Source organism: Anas acuta, chromosome 9 (assembly GCF_963932015.1).
Source record: "Anas acuta chromosome 9, bAnaAcu1.1, whole genome shotgun sequence".
NCBI lineage: Eukaryota > Metazoa > Chordata > Aves > Anseriformes > Anatidae > Anas > Anas acuta.
In genome coordinates this window covers 19780930-19808663 of record NC_088987.1, presented here as the reverse complement: position 1 = coordinate 19808663, position 27734 = coordinate 19780930, and the positions used below count along the sequence as shown (strand labels likewise).

The 27734-nt window shown below is 42.3% G+C and overlaps 1 protein-coding gene across 15 annotated transcripts in view; it reads left to right on the top strand.

Moving 5' to 3' along the window:
- SPSB4 (splA/ryanodine receptor domain and SOCS box containing 4) overlaps positions 1-27734 on the top strand; it is a 380807-nt gene that overhangs the window by 61806 nt on the left and 291267 nt on the right. For all 15 annotated transcript variants that reach the window (XR_011099220.1, XR_011099221.1, XR_011099222.1 and 12 more), the window contains one exon: positions 15302-16157. Coding sequence is in view for 12 of the 15 variants with exons in the window: in XM_068691545.1 (XP_068547646.1) it covers positions 15464-16157 (694 nt within the window). In the remaining 3 variants the exon portion in view is untranslated. The remainder of the gene's footprint in view (positions 1-15301; positions 16158-27734) is intronic.

Genomic DNA, 27734 nt, shown 5'->3' with positions numbered 1-27734 from the left:
GTGTAGTTTGTCAAATCAACAGAGTACAGGTTCTTTTGGGTTGCCGATGATAAATACACTTCCTGCAAAGCACGTGCAAATACCACGAATATGACTAACGCAACCAGCTCCATGTAAGTTAACTCATGAAACAGCTCTATAGAGACAGGTTTCCTGGGGAAGCACTCAGTATAACTGAGGGTTTGGATCTCACCCAAGAGGCATCCCTGTGGGGAAAGCGAGGTTCAGCCCTTCGGCTGATCCCAGAAGTCAGCCGTCTCCTTCCGACTTGTCTGCAGTGCTATCTTCCCTATCATTTTTTCTCTCTTGAGCTGTTTTTATGCTGTTTTCTTACTTCTAGCTGAAGCTTGAGTGACTGTAGTCATATGTATCTTCCTTATTCTCGGTGTAAAATCTTGGTTTTGCTTTAAAGGTATAGGCTCAGAGAAATGCAGAGCGAATGCTCAGCAAGGGTTGGTCGCATGGTGGAGGTGGGTAGCCTTTGGGAAGGAGGTTTGTTTGGCATCATAATGAGATTATCATGAGCAAAGTTCACCCAGAGGTCATCTTTTGTTTATCAGTTTGGCTCAGGGCTGGCCAAGCTGCCTATCAGTCCCATAGTACCATCAGGTTCCCCATCCCTGTGGAGATATCCCAGCCTTGCCATGGGGTCTTTGCTCCACTCCACCCTCCGTGCTATTTCTCTGAGCACACCAAGCTCCCCTGGTGCTGCCAGCACCTAAGGCTGCAGGTTATGTTGCCAAGGGGACTATCGTGGAGCACATTCCTTACATATCTGCTGCATCTCACCCTGGAAGTTTCCTCAGCTTTGAACCTTCTCTTCAGATGTGGACATATCGTTAGTCTCAGTAAGTCACCTCCAGCAATTATTCCCCACCAAAGTGGTAAGAAACGTGGTGTGCCAGAATCAAAGCTGAGCCTGATGGTCTATTGCAGAAATATAATTGTAAGGGAAAATTCAAGCAGTCGCTGTGTGACAGAAAAGATGTGTGGGTTGATGAGCTTAGTAGAATGCAGTTCTTGCACTTAGGTCTCTTATAGTGCAAGAAGATATTTCTTATTGTATGTAATAATTAGCTTTTGAAATGAAGGGGATTATCTTTCAGTTTAATCACTCTGCCTTAATAGCAGGGGAGAAAAATTACTGTTTTGTAAGACTTTCAGCTCTGTTCTCAGTGTTTTCTAGAATGACATTTTAATTGAATTTGATATTTATGGTACTGATAATTGTTGTTCTTGTGGCTTCCTACCTGTTCTTCACCATATACTAAGCAGCTGGATTTTTAAAGATTGTGTTCTGCTCATCCTCCCAAACAAATATTATTTCTTTTTGTGCGTGTGAGGAAATTATTACTTTCATTGGTTATTTTTAATGTCTAGCTCTAACATTCAGCTACACTTCTCTCGTTAACACAAAGCATTATATAGTTGCTTCATATCCAGTACATGAATAGCTTGTACATAAATAACAAAAGTAGGTTTAAATTTCATGTCTGTACTTAGCAAAACTAATGGATGGTAATCAGCCTAATGGCTGATGATAGATTGTGCTGTGCCAGCAGGGGAGCTTGCGCCCAGGAAGAGTAACACAAGATCAGGAATGGCTAGAGAATAGTTGGTGAATTTGGTGCTTTTTTAATTCCTTCAATTAACCTGATTAAGCAGCTTAGCTTAAATGAGCAGAACGTGGGGGTTGGAAGTTCTCCCATGTAGTATTTTCCCCCTGCTTTAGGAATTAATTCCTTTAATATTTTGTCTGTAGAAAGCAGGCAGCCTTGGTTGCTTCTGTGGCTTGCACAGGCATGAGACACCCTATGCTTAGTATGAGAGGCACACACAGGCTTATTTTCCTCTGCAATTGGATCTAGGCAGAAGTCATAAATCATAGTGATTTCTGCACAGTGCAGTTGAATGGAGACTGACTACCCTATTTTATTAATATTGAAAGTTCACTCTGCTTACATCACTATTAATTCTTCCTCAGAAAGGAATGTGCTGTTTTTTTCCTTTGCCTTTTGCTCAGCTTCAGAGATGTGTTTTGCAGTGCAAGATCAGCTCCAAATGCCATCCTCTGGTACCTGAGGCTGGTTTGTTAGGGTGTCTGTGGCAGAGCCTCTCCAGAGCGTTGACTGAGCAGATTTTGGACATGGGCTTCTTTGTTCAAGAACGTTTTGTGCTGTGCTCCAGCTATAGCATTGAAGCTGTGTGTTCTCATTGCTCTTGGATGTCTGTGTTGGCTGCAGCTGTGGCAGACTTCAGCAGATATTTTTCCTCCCACTCTTGCCAGCCCGTTGCATGCCTGCTCTTTTGTTCTTCTGACCCTTGTTTCAGGGCAGCGGTTCCCAAATGAGGGAATCCCAGCAACCATTTTGGGACAATACCTAAGATTTCTAGTTGCGCCACCAGTGTACTTTCCAGGTAACCTGGTGCGTCCTCTTTCCTCCCCAGTCTTTATTTTCTTAGTGTCAGGTAGGGAATTGGGTTGGGGCTGTTAGATGGTAGCACAGGGTTCCACCTCCCTCTGCTTTTCCTGAGGATGTCTTTTCCCTTTCTAGTAAGAGCAGTGGCTATGTCAGAATATGGTGTAGTATCTTCTCAGAGCACAGAGAAGCAGCCTCAGACGGAACCAATTTGTGTATCCTACAGACCCTGAAGATACCAGGGAACCTACCTGTTAGAAACTACTGCAGCATCACTTGGACTAGGACTGACCTGTGGCATCGTGGCAGTCTGGAGCTCAGTGTGGCTAATCTCTCCTCTTTTCAGCTGCTGGCCTAACACATTGTTGATTTCCTAATTATAGGTCTTTCCATCTACTGCTGGCTTGTCCTCTCAGCAGGAATATGCCCTCAGTTACACTAGTATGTGGCCACGGATTATTTTGAACAGTTTTCTGAACAAATTCAAGTATTTTTGCAGTATTAGATGTTGTGATTTCTTACACAGGGTATCATTAAACCCAAGTAGTAGCTTTGGAAATTGGGATCTGTGTTTATATCATGTTTTTCTGAAAAGAATTTCAGAGAAGATACTGACACTATTGTAGCCTTTCTACTCCTCTGTATTATATTGGGCTAACTGAAAGCCTTGACATCAAGTATTGCTAATTACTAGTGAGTCTGTATATTTGCATTGAACCAGGTCAGGTATCCGATGCCTAAGGAAAGGTTGAGGGGTGAGTGTGGTTCTGTGATCTCTCTTTTCAGTCGTGCCAGGTGGGCTGCACTACCTGTAAAAGCCTGTTCTGTGGTGTTGGAGGTAAACATCTTAAAATGATACTAAAAAATAGGAAAGATGTCTGGTGGTCTTCATATGCATCAGTGTCTTCCCCTTTCTCTTTGTTGATTATGAGGAGAACATTAAATGAGTTGGTGTGTTGGTTCTGGAGCTGTGTGAGATGAATTCCTCTTTTTTCCCTTCTAATTGTGGAGAAGATGGACTTTTTTGTTCATTCAAAAATGGACCTTTACAGGCCTTTATTCTATCCCAGTGATGAGCTCATCCACATCAGAGAATCCACATTTTGTCAGGGAAATCCCACCTGTGGGTCAGGTTAGTATTCACAGCTGGCTTTATCATTTGGAAACAAGTGCTCTTTTAGGAGCTGAAGTGGGCCAGTGCCAGTGGAGAAAAATAGAAGCAGCATCGTCTGGTCATTGACTGAGATGATGAAGTGTGTGAAGGGAGCTCAGGAAGGCTCATACAGAGATGTGGGCACATTGGGCAAAGCTGTAGTTACTGAGAAGGAAGATTCCCAACAGTAAAAACAGTGACACACAGAACAGGTCTTTCCCTCTGTTACACCACTGGGATGAGTTTGGGGTAGAATCTTGTCTGAGTGAACTAGTGAAAGCTGGTTATTTTTTTAAACCCTCTTGTGTAGTTGTAATTATTTTGGGGATAATTCAGCTTTTTGTGACTAGTTGAGTCCTAATACAAGAGCAGATTAAAGTCCGTCAGGAAGGCTGTGTGAGTAAGCAAGCCATTTGGGACTTCCCAGAGCCCTCAGGAGAAGGATGGAAAGGAGAGGGGGGCTGTGGAAAGACAAGGATTGTAATGGCAGGGCCCTCTGCCATAAATCTGTGATGGAGATGATATGCAGTGGAATCGAAAATACCTGGTTTTTATTCCCTCTGTCAGCATAGGGGAAGATACCTGTTCATGAGAGAAATTCCTTAGGTAATTAGAAGTATTTGTAAACTCCTGGATTTTAACACTGCATTTAACTTTCATACTGGATAAATCTTCATCTTTGTTGTGAACTGTAACAGTTTGAGACGTAATGATAAATACAAAAATTCCCAACCACTTTTGATCCTGTGATTCTAGCAGCAGTTTTAGTGCCTGCTCGATGTTTTGGGGCAAGGTATATAACAATTTGTCCTTTGAAAGAGTGCTTGAAACCTAAACTCCTCAGATTTCTAGTACCTAAAAAGATAACCCTTTTTTCTTAGCATGTTGGCCAAGGGCTAGCTTTCCTTTACTGTGAAGTAATTTGTACTGTTTGTACAGTATCCGACACAGCTTTACATTCAGCAGCAGGGTGGTTTTAAAGTGACTTCCAAGTCTGTAGGAGTAGTAAACCACAGTTTGCTCGATAAAAGCAAATTTCAGTTTTGCTGGCATGAATACCTGGGCTGCATGTCAAATGATGCTGGAATAACATTCATGGTAACAAACTCGGTTCCCTCCTATCTGTGCTGTTCTTGAACGTGATAAAATAAACCGAGTCCAGCTCTGATAAAGTTGAAAGACTAAATTTCTCAGAATTTGTTTGGGAATGTAGGCTGTATTGAGTGTGTTATGGTTCTATAGTTTATTTATTTATTTATTTATTTATTTTTCTGGAGGTAGCCTCATATTTTTAAAGATATTTCTAAATGTCGCTGTTATTCTTTGCTATGCTTGAAATCAAGGTGTCTGCATATCGTATTGCAGTCTAGGGTTTCGCTGATTTTTCCAAAATTTAAAACTAAAAGTGTGGGGTGGGGTGTTCTGTTTTTTTTTTTTTTTTTTTTTTTTTTTTTTAATATATTGCACCTGTTGCTGGAGTTCAGCTTGTATTTACTGTGCTTTCTCCTTGTATATAGTGCTGCTGAACCAAATGTATGACTGAATGTATTCTCTCCAGGGCAAAACAGAGTCCTGCCTGAATTATTGGAGGACTGGTGTCCAGCAAGTTTCTATGATTGCTTGAAGATTCTCTACAATCATATCAAATGTGTGTTTTCATGCCAAGTTACTGGGGCATCCTCATTTTTGTATAACTTTGGCAAGACTTTTGGAATACGATGCTAATTCTTTTACTTCATTGACAGTACACCTAGACACTGAGTACTGATACCTTTTTATTCCTATCAGAAATTGGATCATTGTAGAGCTTTCTTCCAAATAATTTGCATTTTTTTTTCTTTCTTTCCTTCCTTTTCCCCCAGTACGTTCAAGTATGAAATATAATCAGCAGTAAAATGGTGCTCAAAAGAAAATTCTCTGCAGAAGGCTACTATGCAGCAGGAACTTAGGTATGAAGGTATTTTGAGAAACGCAGACCTTGCATTTGAGCTTACGGACCAGAGTCTGGTTGGGACTCCTGTAGGTATGCACAAAGCTTATCAAAGCTGATTTATTTCCATCCGTACCTTTATTAGGAAGTCTCGTTTTTAAGTACTTCCCTGTGGTTAGAAATATCTGGAATTGTTGGCACTCATAGCATGACATTCTTTTAGGATGTGTACCGTTTGGTCAGTAATAAAGCAGTGTAAATGCTACTCAAAGTGACAACTTCTTTCACCATGTCTGTTCCTAGCTGGAGGCCCTCTCTGATTTTAACACTGGAAACAGTCTGAGTAACGTGGATGTTTTCTCCTCTGAAAAGCGTTACTTGTTTGCAAAGGCAGCGTTTCTTCTTCATCTGGCTCTAGGGAAATGAAAGATCCATAAAGAAAATAACGTCCTACTAGCCTTGACAACTGTAAGAGGTGTCTGGCTCCACACACAGGTATTCCCATGTGTCTTCAGGAGTAGCCGGATTCTTGTCTTGGGGACATCACTGACACTGCATCTTTAACTCTTTAAATCCCTGTGGCCTTTCCCAGTTTCCCCAGCATTACTAAATGCTCCATTTCCTTAATTAATAGCAAACACAAACAAAGTATTAACCTGTAAAATAGGGAAGCTTTTATGTGTATAAGGCAAATCAATTTTGTTGCTTGGAGCTCAGACAGTTTGTTTCTATGTTATTACTTTCTTCTTCATTTCCATTTGTCTGTGCAATTGTTCTTTACTGACAGATGGGCTTTAGCAGAGGCGTGTTTAAAACCAATGAAGTTCACTGCTGTAGCTCAAAGAAATGTGTTGGGATTTTTTGTTTGTTTGTTTGAGAAAATATTTGTTTACGGACTAGGAAGTTGTTTTGTCTCTTTGTTAGAGCTCAGAAGCTCTGTGTAACTGCATTTGTAACCTCACTGGGGAAATACCAAATCAGCATAAATCAGTTCATGTTCTGAACTTCTGATGGTGCTTCCTTAAGATGTGTGAAGTCTGTTTACTTCACTTCTGTTCTTTAAAAGAAGTCACTCTAGAGACTGCAGGACTAATGAAGTGTCGCTTCCTGCTCCCTTCAGGTCTTGTGGCAGACTAGGCTTCAGGTCTGTAGGATGCTTTGCCTGCTTTTTAGTAAGCTCATTTTCTTCCGTGTTCCTTATAAGATGTGGGCTTGCAGTCCAACCAGATCTTCCACGTGGTTGCTTCCAAGATGAATGTCCTCTCCCCAGCTGGCACGCAGTCATCTCGGAGCCCGCTGCTGTTCCGTCAGGTCTGGCCGAGGGGAACTGCTGGCTGAAAGAGTTAAGGGGGAAGGGTTAGGATGGATGCAGATGGTGCAATTGTGTAAGCCTATTTTCCTATTAAACAAAAGAATACGCTTTTGTTTGGGACCAAACTCGTTCTGTGCGCTCATCCCCTCCGTGTCTGTGCGCGCACAATGGCTGCTGCCCTGCGGCCGCAGCCCAGGCCTGGCTGTGTTGTGGCTTCCCGAGGCCTCGCTCCCCACAGCCCGTCCGGCACCACTGCGGGGGGCAATATCCGCAGCTCTTGCCTGTTGTGCTTGGCCAGGGGCACAATATGTTTTTGTCACCGGAGTTTGGCAGCTCTGTTGGAAGCATTAAAGCCATCCAGGTCAGGCCAGGAGCTGCCGCTGATGGGCTGCTTCAGCTGGAGCCTCGGCCGCGTTCGCCTCTGGGCCACCAGCATCTGACAGGTGTTGTTCGTGCGCTGCTGCTGCAGCTCCTACCAGGATTAAGCAGCAAAAGGCTGCAAAACAAAACAAGCAGACAAAAGTAGTCTGGTCGTTCCAGGAGAACTGCAACTTTTAAGCCATCAGTGAATTTCTTTTAATGAGTGGCACGGAGACTAAGAACTTGGCTTGTCCAGTAACTACAAAATGTACGTATAGGCATTGTGAGGCTGGAGAAATCTCTTTTAGAGTGTTAAGTCTGCAGCAGCTTTGGGATTAAAAGAGAAGAGCTGCTGTTAGTGGGTGTTCTTCCTTAGTCCCATCTTTATCGTGGTGCTGCCCCTCAAAAACCAGCTGTAGGCCTCGGCTTCATCCCAATTTACAAAGACTCACCAGGCTTGGGAAACATTGACACACAGAGTGACTGACTGGCCCTTGAGCTGAGGGGCTGGGTTTTCACTGGAGCACGTTGTTTTGCTTCCTGCAATTGCAATAAAGTTCTGGTGAAAAGTTGTATTGAGCTAGGGGAGCTCTCGTTTGGATGACTGTCACATTCTGCCATCCTTGGACCTCCCCTCAGTCTGCGTGGGGAGCAGTTTTGGCTCACCCCCTGTGATCTGTAGCCAGCTGTAGTCAACTGGGATGATGCTTTCCAGTGGCCTTCTTCTCATCTCTGACTTCCTAACTTTTCTTCCATTTTGAAGGCCAACTGATTGTACCGCACCTTACAGCAGCAGAAATGCAGGGAGTTGAAATGTTTTCAGCCACATCCATGGTCATATTTTTTTCTGTTTTGAAACCAGACCTTATAAGGGCATTGATCCTGTACAAAGCTGTAGAGGTAACATGTAAAATAAATTGCCAAAAATGTGTTAGGATGGTTAAAAGTAGCAATGACTGGAAAGAAATTGAGATATTAAAACTTAATTATTCTTTGGGCTTTAAATCTCTTGTGTTCTGACACTTATTGGTATTACTTATTTACTTGGTGAAGCACAGCTGAGTAGAAATGTAAAGTGGCAAATGATCCTGTATAATGCAAAATGGAGCAGAAAACATAATTCTCAATTTGGTGTTAAGCCTTATTCATGTGTTAATTTGCTTTTTTAATATAAGCCTGACACTTGAACATTCAAAATGAGTACTTCAGCCATTCAGGAGGGAGAGGAAGGTATTTACCATAATGGAAGGGTGGCTGCTGGATGAAAGATGCATGATTTCTTGTCAGGAGGGCGAGGGAGCTGAAAGCTCATGACTTGAATTTAGACGTAAAGTTCAGCTGTGCCCCTTGGGGCAGCTTGAAGTTACTGTGGAAATTCACTCACTGTTTTGGGCTGCTGCTTAAATAAATGGTTCTGAATTTCAGATTTTTTTTCCTCCCCCTTTTGCTAAGCCAGAGCAAGTGTTTACGTGACTGTCTGATATGCCAGATCAGAGGGCTCATACACCTGAAAATAACCCAGCAATATGAAATAGTAGGTTTTACCCACTTAAGCTTTCTGAGGCGGATCCATCTCAAGGGGCATTAGAATGCAGGTGGCTGCAAGACAAAAGGGAAGGAACAAATGGGTAGAGGTGGTGGAAAAGTGGCAGCTTGAACACGAGTGAGCTTATGGTAATCATGGAATCACATGTATTCCTGTTAAATACCCTGAAACAAAAGTATGTTTTCTTTCAGTAATTTTCCAGTGGAATGTTGCAGCAATAAGTAGGACTTGCATAGCAAAAATAATAATAAAAAATTGCGTTGTGTTACTATATTTGTTTTACAAATTACATTGCTATATTCTGAGAAGTCATTATGCAAAAAACATTTACAGAATAGAACTGTTTTTGTCATCTTTAATGTTTCTTTGGAAAATTAATCTTTGTGTCTAAGACCAGCTTTCAGTACCAGAGAGGCGTGTTCCAGAAACCTGCAGAGATATGGAAGGCTTACAAACAAACTGTAACTTCAAAACAGCTCAGCTCCAAAGTACAGTAGATGGAAGTATTTAAAAATATACATTCCACTGTATTCAGAGCTACTCAAGATTCCTTTTGAATTCTTCATGATCTTACTAAACTGCTTCTAACTCTGGCGGTACAGATGGTGTGGTATTTCAGATTATTCTAATTCCAAGCAGCTAAATGCACAGTCTATTTTAACAACAAGCTTATCTTGAGTTTTGAAACAATTACATTTTTGTAACATTACAAAACAAGTCACCCTTTATGGATGAATGTCCTTAGGATTTCCATGATCTTGCATTCCTTTTAGGAATTGAAGTTATGACTTACTGCTGCAGTGTTCATCCCACATGTGAAATGTTTGGTAAGTGTGCATGCAGCGCAAAGTTTTATCCGTAGCACACAATTGTATAGGGTATCCACGCATTTCTGGCTGGCTGCATTCTTGCTGCGTATTCCATTTGACAGAGAAAGCCAACATTGTTCAAGATACACAATAAATCAACAATGTTGGATACCAGGACCTATAGTTGAAACCAAGCTGGCCAATCTTTTTAGGATGCCAGGAATGTGTTTAGTTCATTGACGCCCTCAGAACAGTGTTGTCATGATTTCATGGCTGTTTGTGCACTGCAAACATAGGCCCTAGACATTGGGTCTTGTGCCTTTACATTTTCTGTCTGGAGTTGAAAGTCCTTGTTCGTAAACATGTGAAATGCTTTTCACTGACTTGTCCAGCACAAAATGGCCTGCATTTCTCTTCTTCCTATCCCTCCTGAAGAGAGGGCAGGACTAGGGTTCGATTCAGAGTGCTTGAACATTTTGGGTGTCTGTTCTGTTCAGGCATCTGGAGAATGAACAATTTTCCTGCCCACTGAGAAGAGGCTTCTGTGGCAACTCCTCCTTGCTGTTCAGGAGTCCTGGCTGGTAGCAAAGCCCATGCCAGCTGGGAAGGTGGCAGCAAGGCCTGGGTGCATGAGAGGAGAAAAAAAACATGACCAGAGTCGATAGCATAAAGCATCAGAACTGTCTGTTTGAATTGCTCATAGACAAAGGGGTCACCTTCTTGGCTTTTTTGGACAGATGATTACAGTATCATTTGTAGGGAATCACCTAGCTTCTTTTCACCTTTTGGTGTCACTTTAGTAGAATTAGCACAAGCCTTAGCATGTTGTTCCTGTAGGTTTGAATTGTTTCTCTGGTATCATTTCTCATCTGTGTTTTTCAAGTTTTCTGCATGTCTGGTTCCTAGTAATCCACAGGGAGACATAACCATGGATGCTGAAAGCTGACTTTGCAGAAAGCATGTTTCTTTTATCAGCAGTTATGTTCTACTGATGCCAACATACTGAATTGCTAAAAATGCACTGTATTTAATTACAATGAAGTGATATCCCAGCAAGCCTTTCTCTGGTAAGTATAATTTGTGTTTTTATTGTGAATAATTTCCCTAAATATTTTGGCAGTCTGCATGAGAACACAGCTAAGCGACGTTGACGCACTTTTCCTGTTTGGAGTTGGCTTGTTCTTGTACAGTATGCTTAATCTAATCATCATACCCTGACAGAGCATGGCATGAATGTGAAACTGTGAGACAGAAATCATTTAGGTCACACAAATTAGCAGTCTTCTCAGCCAGGGCTTCCCAGTTGCTAAAGGATTGCACTAGTGCCGTTTGTTTTCTCTTTCCATGAAAATAATACTTTTTTTCCACAATATCTTTTGTCACATGGATGGATGACTGATGAAATTTAGTGAAATTTAGTCTCTAAACAGATATGCTGAGAGGTTGTGTATATTATGCCAAACTGAAATATTTTCCTTTTTCCTAAGTGCTGTAGTGATTTGAAAATGCTAGAGGAGCGAAGCTCTGGGAAAGCAGTTTTCAAAATGAAAATTGACATTTAATTTGCATTCAAAGCAAAACTATGCAATGAAAATGCATCTTCCTCTACTTTCAGAATACTTATATGTCTGTGTATGTTGTTCCTGATACTGATTTTTAACCGCAAGAAGATGCAGGCAAGGACCTAAGTTTCTCTCAGTAAGGTAGTATGAGTGGCGGGAGTTGAATGATGGTGCTGTGCTTCAGCAAGATTTTGTCAGTTCGTGGGATGGTGAGAAGGCTTTATTTATTTATTTATTTTTTTGACCAAGCATTTCTGTACATGTGTTGAGTACACCTTAATCTGAAAGGAATAATCTTCTATCCTACTGGTTCACCCACAATTTATACTAATCCTGTGTTGTCTAGCCATTCAGTCCTGCAGAGAAAAAGCCAATTTTGTGCTACCTTTGCCAGAAAAATTGTTAGTAAATCCTCTTCCCCTTTTGAGCTTTGTGCTTGGTTTCCCTAACAAGCTCTGGTGAGCAATAATTGCATCTCTCTGTGGGGAGATGCTGACGGCAGCGGTGAGTAGGGCATTTCCAGGGCTTCTGCACTGGAGGTGTGGAAGGGAAGTAGGGAGGGGATGTTTGTAGCTGGAGGGAGCAGCCAGGCATCCTCCCCGCGCTGGAGCACAGAAGGCTTCACTCCTCTGACAGCAGCTTCTGACAGGGATGAAGGACAAGGGGATGCTTCTGCTGCCGTTCTTGCTTCAGAGCTGGTCTCTGCCATCTGTTTGGTGTTAAACAGGCAGGATGCAGACAAGGAAAGGGATTAGACGGTCTTGGCTTTGAGACAGGATGGTCCTGCAAGCAACCAAAGGGCCTGTTGTGAGCTGCCAGGAGGACTGTCTGCACGAGTCGCTCCCTGCGGGGCTCAGGTTAATGGTGCATGGGTTGTGAGCAGAAGGCACGCATTGCAAGCCCTCACTGCCACCTCATAGAAAGAAGTTTTCCCATCAGCTCCCACTAAACACCAGTGCTCAGAACTGTCAGGGAACAGCTAGAATGGGGTTACACCTGTGTTGCTGTAGTAGTACAAAAGATTAAGTGTTGGCTTTGTTTTTGCGTGTTCTTGCTCTAGTCCTGCAATAACTGAAGGACACAGCTGTGGTGGTAGTTGGCCTTCTGGGAGGTTTTTGATGAAAGGCAGCTTTTGAGCGCTAAGAAGCTGTCTTACCTTTAATGCATCAGAAATTGTAAGATTTTACATTACTGTTCAATCCTGTGTCCGTACAAAGCTATTGGGCAAAATGTTGCAGGATGTAATGAAGTTGTTTGGTAGCATCTGTATACAGACACAGGCATTCATCTCTCTGGACTAACATTGTAAGATACGGTTTCAAACCAAAATAATTACTGAGCACATCCCAGAGCAAAGACACAATTGTGCTTGTATCAAGGTGCTTATAATGATGCATTTTACTCTTCTGAATTACTGATCTAGTTATTAGCAACCTATTTCTGTTACAGCTTGGGGCATATTAGCAGCAGTGTTTGTCTGTGGCTTGCCAAGTCACTTCCTTTGGTGTTTATTAATCTCCTGGTAGTTTGCCAGGTAAATCTCAGTGCCAAGATCAGTTTCTTATGTGATCAGGAAGTGAAACATGAGGATGCTCTCAGGACTTCCCCGGCCATCTCCCCTCAGCACGCTAACAGGAATGTGGTGATTGTCTTGTGCTTTAGAGATGAAATTTTCAGAGGCACATAGAGCTCAATCTCGTACAGGAATCACTGGGGTTCCCTTTGAACATCTGACATTTTTCCTCTTCATATTCTTCCTTCAAGCTCAAATAATCAAACATCTTTTTTACAAGGAACTACCCAGTTACTGATCATTGTCCTAGGAAAATCTGATTATCTGATGGTATTTACTCCCTGTCACTTCCCTGTGTGTTTATTAGTGTCAGTGTTTCGTTGCCCCCTGAATAATTACCGTGGAATAAAGTATTGACCTTGCTTCAGTGGGCCACATTTGCCATCACACCCTGTGAAATGACCTGTGAGCGCTTCTGCAGTAGCACAGTGGCAAATGTCAGGTTAAATGTAGTTACTGTTTGGACTTTCAGATTCTTTTTACTTGGTTTGGAAAGAAGGGAGGAGTCTTTCAAGCTAATTTCAGGTGGGGTAATTTTCAAGTTGTGGCTCTGTTTCAGTGAGAAGAAGCTTCTGGGAGACATCTGGAATCCTCATGCAAGCAAGATATGAGGGGTTTGGGTGCTTATGTTTCATTTTGATTTCAAATTGTTGAAATAGTTTTTTGATTAATATTAGGTGCAACGAAGCTTTTTGGCGTTATGCACTTGTACAAATACACCTGCATGGGACTGACTTTCTAACAGCTACCAGAAAGTAGCATCTTTATACGGTACCTTAATTGTTACGTGTGTTTAAAAATAAATTTTTACTTCTTTGTTTTGGAAAGGAAACTTTCACATAACACAGTCACTGGTTTGCTTACTCTCCCCACTTTCCCCGTACCCCTTTTGGAAGTGGTAGAGGTAAGATTCCTCTCTGTCAGAGGCACCTGCACGCTTTGCTAAGTTCCTGTGTCTTTCAGGTGGGCGAATGAGTATGGCTGTAACACCAGCTTCATGTCTTCTGTGTCCGGTTTTAGGGGGTGGGGGGGAAGAGGCTGTATTTCAGCATGCTTTTCTCAGCGCCACAGCTTAGTTCTTAAGTAAACTGGATGTATGCCTACAAGTTAACACAATTTTACAGATTTTTTTACAGTTCTTGCAAGCTACATTGAAAGACTGTTATTTGTATGCCAGCCATGTATGAGAAGGTGCTTGTAGATATTTGTCAACCTTGAAGACTGTACCTTGGAATTTTTCAGTAAGATAATTTAGGTTTTTAATACATGAAGGAAACACTTTCTTTAGTATTAGACATTGTAAATAATGTAGAGGCTTTGTTCAATTCTAAAACATGGCAGCATGGATGGTAAATTTTACAGGTGTTCTTTTCATAGGCATGTATTTTTGTTCCTTCCACTGTGAGTACATGTTTCTTGCTTGTATTCTTTCAGAAATGATCTTCGCAGTGAGACAGTAAATTTGGGGTAGAATTTCTTAAAAGAAAACAAAGCTCTGGACCTGTGGCTTACCAAGTACAGTCTTGCAGAACATTTTTTTGCAAGACATTCATACCCCTGCCTGGTTTTGGTGCTTCATGAAAAGCAGCTGTCACTGAGATTGTTCATGCTTTTGCGAGTTTGGTGGGTTTTGCTGCTTCTTAAAACACTTCATCTCTCCGGCAGTGAAAAGCAACAGGGGGGCTGCTCAGCCATAGGTGGGCATGCCAGGGCTAGGCACTTCGGAGGCCTGGCTGCAAAGGGTTGTACACAGCTTCAGAAATATCTTTCCTGGGTGCTTTTGACAACTTCCAGCAGAATTACCATCTTGTCTGTGGAAGCACAGAAATTACACATTTCAAAATTATCTGCTCCCGTTAACATCTCTTATTGTCTTCCAGTCCTTCTGATCAGCCTAACACCGCAATATAGAAAATGTGGGTTAGCTTGCTCTCCAGTATGAGCAATCTGTGCTTTGGCAGCAGCTGCCCATTAGAAATGTCTGCCAGAGAACTGAAATCGCCCTTCTTCATTTGTCCTTCTATGCCTCCTATTCTCTCATTTCCCCTCTTTTTTATCTCTCTTATTAAAAAGAAATATATATTTTAAATTACTTAAGGGCAGCGCACACTAAAATAAACGTTTTAGATGTTGCTGTTTTTGCCATTTGCTGTTGGCTGCATTTCTTCTGCTGGCAGCGTGGACGCTGAAGCCCTGTGTTGCAAGGGTCTGGGGGAGAGAGCTGCTGGGAACGGAGGGAGACGGCTCCTGAGAGAGTGAAACAAAAAGGTGGCAGTGAAAGTGAAGCTACAGCTGAACGTACAGTTTATTGCTGTTGCTGGGGAATACTGTACGCCTGTTTCAAGACCGCTGCAAACCTGGCCAGACAAAATGGGTGGAAGGGCAGAAGGTGGGGAATGTCTGTATCCGATTATGAATTGGAGGAAATGACTGTCTGTGCTCTGCGCGCTGGTGGGCTCGGAGCACGCCGCCGGCAGGCTGTTTAGCGTTGTAGGGTACCAAACAAAAAGTGGTGAATCGTCAGCTTTTGTGTTTAAAATAACTACCAGGCTTACAAGAAGTTGTTCCTTAAAAATATGTTGTGGGTTTTCTGTTGGCTTTCTTAAACTAACTGGAAACTTTCTGCTTTTTTTCAGGAACGTTTTTTCTCTGAAAACATTGCTGCTAAAAAGCTCCAAACAGGAGAAGTAAATCCAGTCAGCTTGTCAGGTCACTGGCTCAGTGTAAAAGTGCTTTCATGAGGTAACGTTGGGCCAAAGTCAACTTTTCTTTCTCCTTTGTAAATCTGCAGCCAAGCAATGGGCCAGAAAATCTCAGGGAGCATAAAGTCTGTGGATGTGAGGGAGCCCCCTTATAGACCTGTTAAACGAGAGCTGAGAGGCCCGGATTTTTGCAAGCCCGCCCGGCTAGACATGTTGTTGGATATGCCCCCTGCCAAGCTGGAGGTCCAGTACAAACACGCTTGGAACAATGAAGATCGCTCTTTAAATATATTTGTAAAGGAGGACGATAAACTGACTTTTCACAGACACCCAGTGGCCCAAAGCACAGATTGCATCCGGGGCAAAGTCGGCTACACGAGAGGCCTCCACGTCTGGCAGATCCACTGGCCCACGAGGCAGCGGGGCACTCACGCTGTGGTGGGCGTCTCCACGGCCGAAGCTCCGCTGCACTCGGTGGGGTACACGTCGTTGGTCGGTAGCAATAGTGAATCGTGGGGCTGGGATTTGGGACGCAACAAACTCTATCACAACTGTAAAAACCAGCCTGGGGTCACGTATCCGGTCTTTTTGGAACCAGACGAGTCTTTTGTACTCCCAGACTCCTTACTGGTGGTGTTGGATATGGACGAAGGGACGCTCAGCTTCATGGTAGATGGACAGTATCTTGGAGTGGCCTTCAGAGGACTAAAAGGGAAAAAACTTTACCCCATAGTCAGTGCAGTTTGGGGGCACTGTGAAATTACAATGAGATACATCAACGGACTTGACCGTAAGTGTTAATGCGTTTCTTCATTGCGTTGTCTCTCAACTCTTCTCATGTAGGATTTATTTTCTTTATCTTTTCATTGTGAACCGAGTGTACTGGAGGAGGACTCTCCACCGTGAGTAAATTGCAACCTGTAGTTACTGCACACAGCTAACAACGGTATGGATTGTATCAAAATATTTTCTGTTGTGAGAATTTTCTGTTTCAGCGAGCAGAGTGGCAGGAAATCTGTGTCTAAAGAAAGTGAACAGACTGAGGGGAAAAAAAAATCTTGAGAAACTTCCAGGGTATATTTAACAGTAAAACTCTCGTTTACTTGAGGATGTGTTTTAAATCTATGGTTTTCAAATAGGATTTGTGAATCCTATAAAACTTTATGGTGGTATTGGGAACTCTTGCATGGTGTGTGCAAACAGGCTTGAATTCAGACCAGTGGGCTTGCTTGTCTGCAGGACCCTCAGAAGCAGTGGTGGATCCTCAAGAATCTGGGAACTCAGGTCCGATACTGTTTTCAGCAGTTTTTCTGAAATTGAGCCCTTCTTCTTGGTTCATTTCAGAAAGTGCTGTTCTTCAGAAACACGGTTCATTGGATAAACTTTAGCTATTTTTGATATAAAGGGACAAATCAAATGCCTTTGGTAGTAAGGAGCAGCATGTTGCTGCTGTGTCTCTGAAGTAGCCCACCAGAAGATGCTCTGCGGAACTGGGTTTTGTGCAGCTCTTCTCAGTGTTTGGGAAGGAGTGTGCTCTGCCAGAGCCACTTCTGCAGCACAGCACACGTTGGGCTGTGCCCAGCTGCCCACACGCAGCTTCTCTGCTGCTGGGCACTGCGGGCGGCACGGCTGAACGAGGTAGCAGGGAGTGGGACCTTGTCAATGCTTTGTTATCTGATCCACAGGATGAACTGGGAATGGAAATACAGAGATTTAGCAAAAGCACATGGCTGGACTAACCTTTCTTTGGTTTTTGGACTTCATGAATGGAACTTGTTTGTATAAAAAGGGACTAATAGCAAGCGTGCAACACCTCTGCCTTTCAGTTAGTGATAGTTAAAGGAATTTACAATTCTTTTCAATTAGGTTGGGATGGTCTATTTTTTTCCCCATCAAATTAATTCTCTGCTCATTAGCCCCGTGTCTAACATACAAAGTAGAAACATAATTAAAGAACTTGACCCTGTTTAAGATTGCTTTTTCATAAGCATCTGTAATAGGCACTGGGGGGAAGAGTCTTTATCCACAGAAGCCCTGCAGGTTATTACAGCCAAATGCTAAATAGCTTCCTGAGTGCTTTCATACAAGGGAATATCAGAGGATCGTAAGTATTTTGCAATCACTCAGACGTTGCAGAGTTGTGTGCTGACTGCTTGCTACAGACTTTTTTTGGAGGCTGGTGGGGGAGGGATGCTTTTGCAAACTGAGTATTTGTGTGCGAAAGCAGTTTTCATAATGCTGGGAATATCTGCCAAGCTAAGCAAAGTACTGCTCGGCTCGCTCCACCACGTCCTCAAAGGGAGGCGTTCTGCCTTCCTGCTGTACCCTCTGCAGGGCTGCTCGAGGGAGCCCCAGGAAGATGAAAAGAAGGGACGAGGATGTGAATGAGTTTGGTAGGAATTATAAAATAAAAGGGGCTAAGTGGGGAAGCATAGCTGTGGTCTGTGAGACGGCTGAGAGAAAAATTCCCATCCGGTCTCTTGTGGGATAGTTTTGCTGGAAAAGGCAGGATGGCTTCCTTAGATGATCCCAGAGGAAGGCAGAACAGTCGTGCTCAGGCATGAACCCATGGCTAGGAGTAAACTTGTAAACCAAGCTTTTATGTCGGCCTGAATGCTGACCTGATCATGTGAAGAGGAAGTGTAAAGGCACTTTGCCGTGAGGCACTTTGACATCCTGGAGTCACGTCATTTGTTATCACATGGTCACTGATCCCTTGCTGTCCTGCAACAAAAACAGCATTCAGAAAAGCAGAGCAGCTTGTCTCGCTGGTGCCCTGAAACAAACACCTTCTCTTCTCCGCCAAAAGCCTTTCTATCCAGCCCAGCATATGTGTGCTTGGAGGTTGGTGGTGGTGCTGCTTGCCCACTTCTTAACCTTACAGATCCTCAATTTGTCCTGCAAGTATCTCATGCTGCTGATTGCTGCTTTTGGTAGATCTGGCAGTCGCAAGTTAGCTGTTCCTGAAATTGTGCTGTCCAACAGTGACCGTAGCTGGCTGTTTAATGACTGATTGACACTGCTCAGGGCTATCTGTGTGGTGTCCCACAGAGCACATGGACACCTCGGCTGCGGGGATTTCAAGCGTTTTCAGTGCTTACTAATTAAACAGAAGACCTCTCAATACTTAAAGGCCTCAAGGTTAATTCTTAAAGGTTTTACAGGGTTGTAAACTTTGCATTTCACCTTGTTTTCAGAAAGCAATACAGTGAAAATGTAAGAGATGCTCTGTTTATATGTATTTTAGACTACAGAAGTCCAGAATACAGAATTGTCTCATACCTATTGTGTAATTTTGAAGATCTTGATGCAGCATATTCTGATGGCTGACTGGTAAATAGAAAACATACCTGAGATGCTGCTGCTTATTGAGCAGAGTTTTTCAAAATATTTTATCTAAAGTAAAATACTTCTAATGACTCTAAATTGCTTTTTTTTTTTTTTTCCTATTTAAAAAATTTATTATTTCTTTATTTTAGAAGCATAGCTGTAAGAAGTCCTGCATAGCATACCGTAGTGGTTCATAGGGTCTCTAGAGAGCCGGTGAGGAATTCTGCTTTTCTTTCTGAACAGTTTGCATGTGTCGGGTATAAGAAATTGTTCAGGAGGTGAGCGATATTACTTCTCCTTCAATAAACATGAAGTGAAAAGAGGTGTACCCAAATCTTATTCAGGATCTTCAGTTTTCAATTTGACCTTTATCCTGCTTTTCTGACAAATTTTGGAGGCAGCCTCCCTTTTTTTGTTGGCTGGCAAGAAGCGTTGGTACCTTCTGAGTGGTGTATGTCACAAGTAGAACAATATTTTTGTATCTGTATGCAATCACTTCTGTGGTAACTTAAATGGGTATCAGATAATATTTTTGTTTATTTTGACTGTCGGTACTGCTCCTGTGTGGTAAAACTGCTACTTTGATAAAGAGCATGCCTAACTAAAGAACTGAACATTGTTTTTTTTGTTTATTTGTTTGTTCTAATGAGGAGTGGACAAGTAGAAGTCTTTTATAGCCTGAACGTCTGTAATGTACCTGTTTCTGTGCAGAAACACACTTCCTAAGCAGTCTTATGGGTCTGTGGGGAATCGTCCGAGCCTAAAATAGATTCAGGAGTGGCTTAGTGTTGCAATGAACTCCTTTCTTCAGGCAGTTTTGGGGTGTAGAAGGAAGCGTTGGTTTTGTTTTTAAGTTGTGAGCCTGGAGCTGCAGTAAGGAGGCTGCTCCAGGGTGGTCGTCGATGTTGGCAGCGGCAGTGAGGCGGCCCTGGGACAGAGATGGCTGTGATGCATGGGTAGGGAACAGTGAACAGCAGATTGAGAATGGGTTAGGGGGTGGTGGAAAACTAACAGAGCTGCTGTGTGAGTGGCAGGGGTGGTTGGGCGGCTGTAAAACACAGAAGGGAAAGCAGAGAAGAGGAGAGGGTTAAGTGCTACGGAGCTAAGTGGTAATTTTTGTGTGCTTGGGGATTGTCTCCTTGATAGTTCCAGCAGTGAAGAATGAGGTCCTGCTGTTTTTTTTAAATCTTCTCAAGGCTGAGGTTCAAGCCAAGAGTTGCACTTGATATGAAACAATAATATTTGAAAATCCATCTGAGTTACTGATGGGTTTGAACAATGTGTGTCATTTAAAAAAGCAACTTTAAAAGTTCTTATTTAAAGTCTTCCACGAGCTTCAGAAGCTACTTTGAGCATCACGTGGAGGCAAGCAGTGACCTTCACGAGACAGTCTGTTTGGGAGACCCGGAGCTGCAAATGTGTGTCAGGGTTTGGGAGGGAAGGGAGCAGGGCAGGATGGAGAGTGCTCGGTATAACCATGTTCAGTTCTTCCCTGATCTTTTATCATCTTTTAGCAAATGCTATCAGTATTTATCATGCTGGTGTTTTCTCAGTATCAATTTTATATCAGATTTCTGACTCATTGCTTATTGCTATAATAAAAAAAAGAAGCACGAATGCACAGCAAAGGCAGTCTATGTTGTTTTTCAGATGCTTTTTTCATCAGGGTATGTGTGTGGTTAAAAACCAGCTAGGCTATTTATGTCTGTTGTCTGATGAGGAATCCTGAAGACTATTTATAGCCTGGAACCCAGAAATAGAGAAACGCTTTGTGCACTGCAGATCGTGGCCGATACGTTGATACTTGTGTGTTTCATCAGTGGTGGGAGGACAACTGAACAGTGCTGTGCTGGGAAACCTGCTCATTGAGGAAATGAATTGAGCAGAGTGGTTTGTTCTGATCCTTAAAACTACCCAACAGAGCAGTGTTTGAGATCCAGCAGCACGTTACAGGTCTGGCCCTGCCCTGTTCTGTGCTGGTGCGGAGGAACACGCAGAACACAGCCCGTCTGCGCTGACAATGCAGGAGCCACACACACGGAATTGAATTATGCGACTAATAGGTACAGAATTGAGAACTGAATGTCTTCCTAGGCGGAGCGGATGCAGAGAGGCTGCAGGAAGGTTTTCCAGCCATAGCTGCGCAATGGAGAACTGGTGGAAACAAAACTGTGTGATCCCTGGGGCTGAGAGCTGGCAGGGTGGGTGGGGGAGCAGCTCTGTGTGCCCACGGCAGCACAGCGTGCCCGTGGATGCCGTGGAGAAACAGCTGTGGATGTGCATCAGTGCTGGCCTTCTGGCCACATCTCAAAAGACTTTCTGGTGTCACTTTCAGATTTCTTCCTCCTGCAGAGCGCGCTTCCCCTGGCTGCATGGTGCAGGCTGCTGCGGCTGCTGCTTTGGAGGGTGCTCGCTGCTTGGGATACGCCGTGGGATGTGTCCGAATTAGAGGCACTTTCTCCACGTGATCCAGACGATTTTAAAGAAAGCTTCAGCATGTTTAAATGAGCTTCAAAAGTCTTGAAATTGCACATGGAAGGAAAGAATCCTGACATTTTATTACAACATATTGAGTAAACTATAAGAGCTGAAGATCTGAATCCCACCCCCCTCTTCCCCCAGTTTGTATTTTTCTAATTATAAATCCTTAAACTATTTCTTGTGATTTGGCAAGATTTGGGGCTAATATGCCCAGCCAGCTGTCTGGTCGTAGTGTCTGATGTTCAGCAGAGCCAGGCTTTTGCTCCTAGAATTCTTCTGCCTTTTGAAGTTCCAGAAAGAATAACTCATGTTTAGATTGAAAAGAGACTGTAAGACTTTATAATAGAAACAACAGTATCCTAATAACTTCTTTCTTCTCTTCTGTTCAGAATTTAGCCGTCTTGTCTTAAACTGATGTTTTCATAGATCCAAGAATTACATTTATGAGACATTTGGGATACTGGCTGCTTTTTATGCCTAAATCTCTTGCTTCTAAAATTAGGAGTTTTTATTTCAAAACAGTAACTTTGGCTTTCCCTTATATAATAGTATAATTGTTTTGAAATATGTTACAGCAGACAGCTAATTTTCCTTTGTGTGGTATTTACGGTTCGTTGTGCTGTTTCGGTGTGGAAGAATGCTTCTGAAGCTTGATGGCCCACTGCAGCTCTTGTGCTAGACCTCATGTAGCCCTTACACAATCCTGAAAACAAGCCTGACTATCTGGAGTTCAGAGAGATGGAAGCATTTACAGCTTGGAAGAGAAGACAACTTGCCTACGAGTGTAATGCCAAGTTACAGAAAACATCAGCGTGTACAAGTGCAGGCGCTGTTAACCTACACGTCCTTGTTGTGATCGGTGCCTGACAAAATGCCAAGGCTTTCTCTAAGCTGTTACTCTCCATTAGCCTGCAGCCTACTGCGTTGCTTTTTAAAAAGTATCTCTACCTATTTACATCCACAGATGAAGCAGAAGTATTATTAAAAGTACGTGCTTCAAACACCTACATCAAAGAGGTGACTTTCTGGCTGCATTTAGTGTCGGTGCGGCCCCACCTTGAATATCGTGGGCAGTTCTGGGCTCCACGACATAAAAAAGATGTTGCTGTTGCTGGTGAAGTTACAGAGGTTTTGTGGCATGGGATTTGCTCAAACCTTGTGCTCCTAGCCTCAGAAGACCATGACTTAACCCTTGAGTTCTTTCCAGACCTTGGCTTGTGTGTTTCCATTGTGCTTTGTGAAACAGGGGACTATGCATCTCAGCTGAAATAACAATTTTGGAGCTCTGGGCTCTTCTTTCCTATTATTTTAACTCACACTGGTTTGTCTGTAACGGATGACAAATGGCAATTATAAATATGGACTCTTCACCACAGAGGCCCTTTTATTACAAAGGAATCTAAGTCAGAACTGCAGAATTAACTATCAGGAGAAATATATAGTTTCTCATCAGATGTGCTGGGTTTTCCCCCAGATGGTTTTCAATTAAAATTTTTAAATGAATATGTTCTTTTGTTTAGATAAACCTGTTTGTTTTATATGTTATTTAAATAATTTATTACTCTGGAGGTTGTGGTGGAAATAATGCACTCTGAAGATGCAGTATTGCTAGATCTTAGGGAGAATTTTCCCTGCAGATATGCAATCAGAGGATGAAGTGGTAGTAATTAAGCAGCTAATGCTGTGAAGAAGGAATCTTTAGTTTTCAAGATAATTTAACAGGAAAAAGCTTTTCAGTTCCTGCTTTAGGAATCAGGTGCCTCATTGTTGGGGCTTTTTGTTTTCCTTGGCATACCTACCCCTTTCCTGGGGTTAAGCACATTTCTTGTCCTCTAATCCTAATTTGTTGATGTTTTCTAATTGACTCTTAGCCTTTTCTCAGCAGCTTGAAACCACTGCATTGTCACTCGAATATGCCACTCTGTTACTTGGCTTTCTGCCCTGGTTGCCTCCTGCCCCGTCCATCTCTCTCTGAGCACTTCTGGTGTTTTTTGGTCCTCCAGCTTCTTTTGTCCTTTCCCCAGATAAATTTGTTTCTTCTGTTGTTACTGTGCTGCTATTAAGAATTAATTCTTACCTAACTTTGCTGTTGTTCATAACTTCAGGCAGGCTGCTTTATTAATAACTGTGGGCCATCAGGTGCAGAATCACTCTTCCAAAGGATGGAAATGCCAGATCTAAGTGCCTGCCTTCAGTTGTGATGGTGAATGGTCTTTGAAATGGTCTGTCGGGGTGAATGTTGAATATTTATATATATTTTTTAACTTGTATAAATTAATTGTAATTATGCAGAAAATCCCCAGATTACCTGAAGTTGATAGTAAATAATTGATCAATGCATGTAGATGCAAAGACTGTCTCAAGCTTCTATTCTTGTAAGATTAGCTACATCGTGTTTTATGCAGCTTTGACTTAGTAAGACCTACAGTGATAGAGACTCCCCAGGCAATCTAAGGCACTTATTAGCTTTACAAGTAACAAGGTTTTCTGCTTTGAGGTCTAGTCCAGTCTATTTATTTAGCAGGGAATGCAGTTGTCATTGACCTGAAACATGTGACGGTGTTGGCATAATTTTAAGTTCAGTAGCTCCCTGACTGCCTGTGCTGTTTCTTCCCATTGTCGCTCATGAATGTAGCATGGCAACTGTCAAATCTTCAAGTTTCAAGGAAAAAAGGAAAATTGTGCTGTATTCACATTTCTGCTGATTTCCCTGTGTATCTGGTTTTTAAGGAATAAGAACCTTGAAGAACAGCAACTGCATCTCTGTTCTCAAAATTGAAGTGAATGTTGTAATCTAAAGATACACTTTGAATATTGTATTTAGTACTCTAAAATAGCAATTAAAATTTCAAAGCCTTGCTTAATCCTTTTCTGAATTTGCTGGAGCTGCGATGCTGGAATTGCTCAGCAATGTGTACTGATTCTCACAGGTTTGTATGAGAAGTCGAAAGGACGTTTGTTTTCAGATTTGCTCTATCTGTATTGCTGTCAGGCACAGTACAGCATAAATCCAAGCTTCAGTACAAATAATTATGCTGGGCAGTAGATTATCCTTTGATATATTTATTTTGTTGCCAAAAATGTGTGTGCTTTATCGATGGTGACTATGATTTCATATGAATTTCCTCAAGAACTATATTTCTCCTTAAAATATTACTTTGTGTATGTCTACAGCCTTGGGAGTTTCTTCCCCTCTCTCCTCACAAGCTCTGTGTGCAGATGGCTTTATTTTTCTTCTCCTAAAGGCAGTGTAGATGAGGAGAGGCAGACAGCAACCTGATTTCCATCCGGCGTGGTGTTTCACTCTGTGAATGGTGGTAAGGTCTGCTGCAAGTCATCGTTTTGTGTTCCATTTCTCCCAGTACTTTGGCCTTGGGTCTCTTCTCCCCAGTGCTCCGGGGCTGCCAGCAGTGGTGCATCTTGTGGTTTCTAGGGGACAGGCACCTGGCAAAGCCCTGGCAGAGCCCGGGCCCTGTGTTCAGGTTTGGTTCGGTGCTGTCTTTTGAAGAAAGATGAAAAGCCCTGCTAGTGGTGACAGGACTGGATCAAAGCTCCCCCTTGCCTTGCTTGATTCGTGTATACGCAAAGAATGTAAATAACCTTAGCCTTTCACTTTCAACTGTTTTGGGCTGGGACTGGTTAATCAGATCTGTCTTCAGGCCTGTTACCAAAACGGTGATCCATTTATTTGAAAAACCTCCAATACAGAAAGTTCGAAATGAGACATTTCAGTCATCAGCACTGAAATTCTGGGTTAAAGCAGGGGAGATGCGACTTCAGAAATTACTGACACAGCTGCACTTCATCTACAGAACTGTGAGGGTTCTTTCAGCTTAAACATTATTTTTAAATGTTAGTTGGTGGTGAAATAGAGAAGATAAAATGCTGATGCTCGTTCCAGGATTTTATATGATATTCTGAGTATTGGCCAGTATTCTGTAGGGCTGGTTTTGAGTTACAAATCTTCAGCGTTGGTGCCACTGGTTCTCTGTTGCAATGGGAGCATTACTCACTAGGAGCATTGGATAAAATGTTTTTGGTAATTCTCATTTGGAGTGGACTTAATAACAAAGCAATTAAGTGAGGCGGGTGTGCAGTGTTACTTTATATCAGCTAGTCAAAGCTATACCTATATTTTCATGCAGACATGCCTAAAAAAAACCCCACAAATTCCATAAATTTGTCAAACTCCTGTGATGAATAACATAAGAATATTTCCATGCCTTATGTGAATATTACTTTCTAGAAGTAATGAATTTCCAGACCTGGCATATCTTCAGGGTGTCTCTTTTCTTAAAGAGGAGATTATTTATTAGCTCTGTGTCTGCCAATTTCTTTGCCTCACTGGATGATTTTCTTCATAGTTTTATGTTTGTTTTCTGAACAACACAAGTTGGTTTGATGTCCAAGGCTACAGATGCATTTCCAGTGTCAGCTTCCTGGAAACAGTTGTGCACGTCCTACCAGTGAATGAAAATATAACTGTGTCTCTAAGCAGCAACCTAGGAATGCTGTATGTATGACAACCTTATCTGTTGAGGGAAGTTAGTTTGCACACAGATTTTAATTTGACATTTTTTGTCCATATCCCAACAGGCACAGCTCCCATTAAGCACGTAATACAGCAGATTTTACCAAAGACTCTAATAAGACACTAATCCTATTCAGAAGGACTTGACTTGAGTAGTCCTGCAGCCTGGGCATTGATATTTTCAGGATCTAAATGCTCTGTAACCAGTGTTACAGAGCAATTTCTCCCTTGTTTGGCTGTATCATTGACTGGCAAACCAAATGATCTTGTTCTACAGAAACAATTTGTATGAAACCAAAATGTATTTCGAGCACAGAAATAGGTAACATTAAAAAAAGGATAATTTTTCTTTGAGGTTCACAGTTATCTTTTCTCAGAACAGGCAATTTTACAGAAGAGCACAGTGCATCTCCTATGCGTATGGATGTTAGTCTGCATGTGTAGTGTGGGCATGAAATTTAAAGAGGATAGTTTATCGTTTGCAATAAAAAAACAACTGTAAATACTTAAAAATCATTACTGGGTATGTCACTGATTTTTCTTTAAAGCCTTCATACAGCATCTTGAAGATAAATTTTTTCCTCTCCTCTGGTTTCAGCAAACTTGACAGCTAAAGTGTATTTAACTAAGGCAAGGTGATTAGTTTCTTTCAGATCCCAGTGATTTTCCTTCTTTCTTGCAGTTACTGCATTTTACTTCTTTTGGCTTTCCCTTAAGCAGAGAGCATGTAACTGCTCTCAAAAAATACATCCCTCTGTCCACTAAAACAAAACAAAGCATAGAGTTATATTAATACCCAGTTCACGCTTCTAAAATCAAAGGGCTTCATGTCCCTGAATTCCAAACCATGCCTATTATGTGAAATATGCTACTTGAAGAGGCTTTTTAAAAGATCTTTCCCTATAGAGGTTTAAATAATTTGAAAGGCTTGGAAATGAAGGATTATTTAAAACAATTATTTTTTAATAAATACATTTTAGATTTAAAGCTAGTGCAAATTACCGAGGAAATAATGCATTTTCATCGACCAAAGAACTTCTTTCTCAGCCTGCTGCCTCTGGTGAGATGCCTCGTCCGGCCGCGGGCACCGGAGCCTGCCTGGTGGTCAAACAAACGCAGCCCACGGCGCGCCTGGAGAGCAGAGCGCCTGCCTTCAGCTGCTCCTTCAGCCTCGTTTTGTAAACTTGTATATTCCTTGCAGTATTAACTGTCATAGTGCTGAAGCTGCACTTAAAAATGTATAAAAACTTGACACTGATGATATCAAAGACTCCCAGTTTTTCTGAAAGAGCACCACTATTGTTGGCGAGTGCCTTGGGTTAGGCTGGTTGGAACATGTGTTTTGGCTTCTGAAGAAATGGCGATTAATTCCTTGCTTCATCCTGATTTTCTCTGCACTGCAAGGTCTCCTGATCACATATGGACTCGCTGTATGTTTGTTATTTTAACTAAAGTAATTGCTTTAATGTGCTTTGTATGGTTGTAGCCTTGACTGCATTTCTGCTTGATGTGTGCTTGCCATATGTGTAAACAATTTGCTGATTTTAGTGGTATGACCTCTTGGCCTCTGCCTGTATAAACAAATGAAGGCCAAAGTTCAGAGAGATCAGAGGGGGAACTTTAAACATCCTGCAAAACCTGCAGTCCATTAAGTGTACATTAGTATTTGGTTACAGCCGTTCTTTTGTGCTTCCAAGTAATTTGTTCATAGCGCATTTGGGAAAGCAAGATAGCTTCGTCTGATGCATGGGTACTTCTGGGAACGTCTCCCCCTGCTTTGCTTAAAGGAGCTTCGTTGCCTGAGTGCTGTTCATTAATAGTATTTCTGTTATATTCGGAAATACTGTTTTGAGTGCAGGGAGCAGTATTTCTGTGGCTCCAGGAGCTGCGGAGTGTCTGTCCTCAGGCTGAGGATAAGAGGGCCGAAGCCCAAGCCTGGGACTCCCACATGCTTAGAGGCCTCACATGAATTTGCATTTCCATGTACATTTGGTTCTGGCCCTTTAATTCTGTCTTATTCTAATG